Raw genomic sequence first — 4,456 nt, 5'->3', positions numbered from 1 at the left:
CTATTACGAATAAAACATTGACATTTGCCATCTCCACATCATTGCATTCAGTTTTAATTCACAATTTGTTTAGTGTCCCAACTTTTTTGGAATCCGGTTTGTATATATATTCATATATTAAGTGATTTGAATAAAAATAGACAATTATAGAAGCACAATGAGAGACAGATTGACTCAGAATAAATTAATTTAAAATCATAAATCCATAGTCCTTTTCCCAGCTCTCCATCTTCAGATCTAGATGAGGATCTGATCCATCAGGGGAAAAAACCCAACCTAAAACTTCATAAGAACCCATGAAGTGTTTTATCAAAAATCAGCAAATATGTACAAACACACAATAAAATAATGCATTTAGTCCATGCATATTAAATGTAAATATTAAATTCCTAATAATTAAACATTTCAATAATCAGGTTAAATTAACCATAATTTAAATAAAGTAAACAAAAAGAGTATTCATCATATTTCAAGTTAATCAAGTTAAAGTTAAAGACCAAATTAAAGACAAAGTGCACTTTCAAAATATCAATCAAGGAAAATAAAAATGTATTAATTGTTAAACCTCAAGCAGAGTGAGAGAACGAAAAGTAAAATAAATACATAAATGTACAATATCAAACTTAAATGTTGCTACTTTCTATTTTGACCAATTTAACTTCACTGCCTCAGCATCAATGCAAAAGTGCCAGAAGTCGCACAGAATCAGTAAACCAGTTACCTTCTCAAACCGAGTGGGGCGAACTGAGCCACAATCAGCTCTGACAGAATCCCAGTGATGGTCCAGGAAAGCAGCGCCAATAACTCTGATAAAACAATCGAGCAGAAGTTTCACTTGCTAAAGCAAAACTGCTGACAGATAAACAACTCACCAAGGAATCAAACCAGTAGGTCCACAGATTTGGATGAATTTGTGAGGAAGACGCCAACAGCAAGACACAATCACAGTGGAAACGGGAGGAAGTTCAAACTGCAATTAGAAATGATTAGAAAACTTTCAACATTTCTCTGTAATCAAGTTTCTTTATTGAAGATGAACAACAGACATTTATTCTGATCTAATATAAATATAAAATATAAAAATATGAGAAGAAAACTGCATCAGTTCAGATTTGATGTTTCAGGTTTTTTGGATCACAATATAGAAAACAGAATCAAGTTCAGATCACTTTGATCTAAACTGATTTAACAACAAATAAAACATCAAAATACATGGATAAAAAGTTAAAGGAAAACCATTAGAGTCCAGAGAAGTTTTAACTTTCACGGAATATTTCTGTCATCAGAATAAAATAAATCATCAGCAGTGATTCCCTTTATGGCTCCTGTAAGACAAAGAACTAAACCAGAAAAATAAGGAAGATCAGAACAGCAGAGACACCAGAACCATGAACCCTGATCAACAACCTGAGAGACAAGAGGAAATCTATCTGGGTTTACAGAACTCTGCTGAGGATCCAGAATAAATATAAACTCCAGCCAGTATCGGTTCAGTGAATCTGGTCTGGACTCTGTGGAGGAGAGTCATGGTTTCAGAGACGCTGTAGAAGGACAGAATACCTGCTCTGTGATCCAGGTACACTCCGACTCTGGAGGGAACTGGACCTGAGATGGAGGTCCAGATGCTGTTGTGCCAAAATCTGCTACCACTTTGAGAACAATACACTGACCAAGATTTGTCATTAAATCCAAAAGCACATTCATCCCCATTTCCTGCTCTGCTGATACTCTTGTATGCGACTGATACATTAACTTCCCCTCTCCTCTCCACCTCCCAGTAACAACGTCCAGTCAGACTCTCTCTACTCAGAACCTGAGGATAAACAGTGAATCTGTCTGGATGACTAGAATAAAACTGATCCTGATCCATCCATGTCACCTTCCTGTTCCCCTCTGATAGTCTCAGCTCTGTGTTTGCTGTGTTTGGATCCAGAGTGATTTCACATGAATATCTTAAGAATCCAGCTCTGCCCTTTAGTTCTGGTTCTGCCAGTAGAACATCAACCTCAGTGACCATCAGTGAGATGTTTGTCCATGAGTCTCTCAGTACGTCCTGTAGTTTGTCTCTGAGCTCTGACACAGCTGCTGTCACGTCCTCAAAGTGTTTCAGAGGACGGATGTTGATGCTGGATGAGTGTGTCGACTCACTGAGTGCTGGCAGTGAGGGGTAGTTGAGGAGAAACTGGCTGTGATCCTCTGTGTGTGAGAGCTGCTCCAGCTCAGCGTCTTTCCTCTTCAGCTCACTGATCTCCTGCTCCAGCTTCTCCTGAACATCTTTGACTCGACTCACTTCAGTTTCCTGCTGGGATCTGATCTGCTGCTTCACCTCAGAGCTTCTTTTCTGGAGGAGACGGATCAGCTGGGTGAAGATCTTCTCACTGTCCTCCACTGTTTTATCAGCAGAGCGATTGATGGCCTCCACCTCCTGCTGAAGCAGCTTCACATCTTTCTCCTGGTCCTGGATTCTCTGCTGGATGTTTCCTCGTCTCTCCTCCAGCTCTCTCTGCCTCTCAGTCCTTTCTGCTGCAGCTGACACTGTTTCATGGCCTTTATGTTCATCCATAGTGCAGATGAGACAGATACACTTCTGATCAGTGCGGCAGAAGACCTCCAACAACCTATCATGCTTAGAGCAGATGTTCTCCTGGAGGTTCTTGGACGGCTCCACCAGCTTGTGTTTCTTAAATGCAGCTGAATCATAATGAGGCTGAAGGTGTTTCTCACAGAAAGAGGCCAGACAGACTAAACAGGACTTGATGGCTTTCAGTTTTCTTCCAGTGCAGGAATCACAGGCCACATCTTCAGGTCCAGCATAACAGTGGTCAGCAGGAGCAGCTTGGAGTCCAGTCTTCTTCAGCTGCTCCACTAAAGCTGCTAGCATGGTGTTTTTCTGCAGGTCAGGCCTCTGTGTGAAGGTTTTCCTGCACTGAGGACAGTGGTAGTTTTCCTTTCTCTCACCTTCATCCCAGAAGTTTTTAATGCAGTTCATACAGTAGCTGTGTCCACAGGAAGTCGTCACCGGATCCTTCAGTAGATCCAGACAGATGGAACAGGAGAAAGTCTCTCGATCCAGCTGAACTGCCTGCTGCTCCATTTCTGCTCTCAGTAGCACTTACTGTTAGTTTCATTTCCTGAGAACACAAACAAGCTGGAGCTGTGATCCACCAATCACATGTCAGGGCAGAGAGGCTGCAGCCAATCAGCTTCCAGCTTCAGCAGGTTCCACCCAGACTCAGTGTGTGTTTGAGACCAGGAAGAGGAGCACTCTGAGAGCTGTAATAGTTTAACCTGAATCATCTTCACAGCAGTTTTCTGTTCAAAATAAACGACTGAGTCTCTAAACTCAGGTTGCTAACATGTTAGCTCTCCACAGCTTCAGGAAATAAAATGAAAGAATCGTTCCTGCTGAAGAAACTAGACGTGTTTGGTGGTTCAGGGAAAATATGCCTCCTGTTTCCTAACTGCTCTATAATGACAACAGAGTCCAATGTTTGCATCGTGTTCATATCGGTTTGTAATCCATCTTTTTATGAAGCTGTAAAACTTTAACCAAACAGTATTTAGTAGTTATACTGCCAGCTGTATTTCTACATTTAGTTTTCAGAGAATCATTTAATTCAAGGTCCAACGTCTGACCAGTTCTTCTGGGTTTTATGACACATCTCCCAACTTTTAAATACATAATCAGAACATAAATTGTTATTTAGGAAAAAGAAAAAAGGGAAAAAGTAGGAAAAGTAGGAAGAGGAAGAAAGGAATAAAACTGGAAAAAGGAGAGAAAACAAAGAAAAAGAAATAAGGGAAAAAGGAAAGGGAGAAAATGGGGAAAAAAGGAAAAAATAGGGAAAACCAAAGGAAAAAGAAGACAAAAGGAGAAAAGGTGAAAACAGAAGAAAAAAAGAAATGTCAAAAAAGGAAAATGGGGAAAAAGAAGTAAAAAGAAAAAGGGAAAATTGAAGACAACAGAAAAATGGGGACAAAAAAAGGAAAATAGTAAAATATGGGCTGCGGAGCTATTTTACACATTTCATAATATAAAATAATCAATTGTACAGCAGATTTCAGCAACAATTCAAAATGCTTTCCATCATAAAAACAAAAATTCTCCTGGACGTTCAAGCCGACCTGCAAGGTATTTTGGTGTTTTCCTCCCTGCAGAGACGCGGCTAAATGTGTTCCAGAGAGATTATGTCGATCCTAATTTAATTCCCTGAGATGGAAATGTCTCTGGAGAGACGTGAGGGAGCATCTACAGTATTATTTAACTTGCTGAATTAAAGCGTACTATGTCCCCAATTATTCAACAAATGCATTTAGAGATGAGCCAAACAGGATTTGAAATGAGCCCTTTGGTTTCATTAACGTGTAAAGACTCTGGGGTTTGCTAAAGACAGAAGTAAGTAAGAAAGAAATTAAGTGGAAACGATGCTTAAAGCCAGACGCTAATGGCTGGGAT

The 4,456-nt window shown here is 39.9% G+C and overlaps 1 protein-coding gene across 1 annotated transcript; it reads right to left on the bottom strand.

The window, feature by feature from the left end:
* Positions 1 to 1,287: 1,287 nt before the first annotated feature.
* Positions 1,288 to 3,208, bottom strand: LOC145554139 (E3 ubiquitin/ISG15 ligase TRIM25-like). The gene has a single exon (XM_081613531.1). The coding sequence runs from the start codon at positions 3,092 to 3,094 to the stop codon at positions 1,427 to 1,429; it is 1,668 nt and encodes a 555-aa protein (XP_081469657.1). The 5' UTR covers positions 3,095 to 3,208; the 3' UTR covers positions 1,288 to 1,426.
* Between the last annotated feature and the right edge of the window lie 1,248 nt (positions 3,209 to 4,456).

This window comes from Poecilia reticulata, chromosome 12 (assembly GCF_904066995.2).
Source record: "Poecilia reticulata chromosome 12, P_reticulata-male-v2, whole genome shotgun sequence".
Taxonomy (NCBI): Eukaryota; Metazoa; Chordata; class Actinopteri; order Cyprinodontiformes; family Poeciliidae; genus Poecilia; species Poecilia reticulata.
This window is presented reverse-complemented; position numbering and strand designations above follow the sequence as displayed.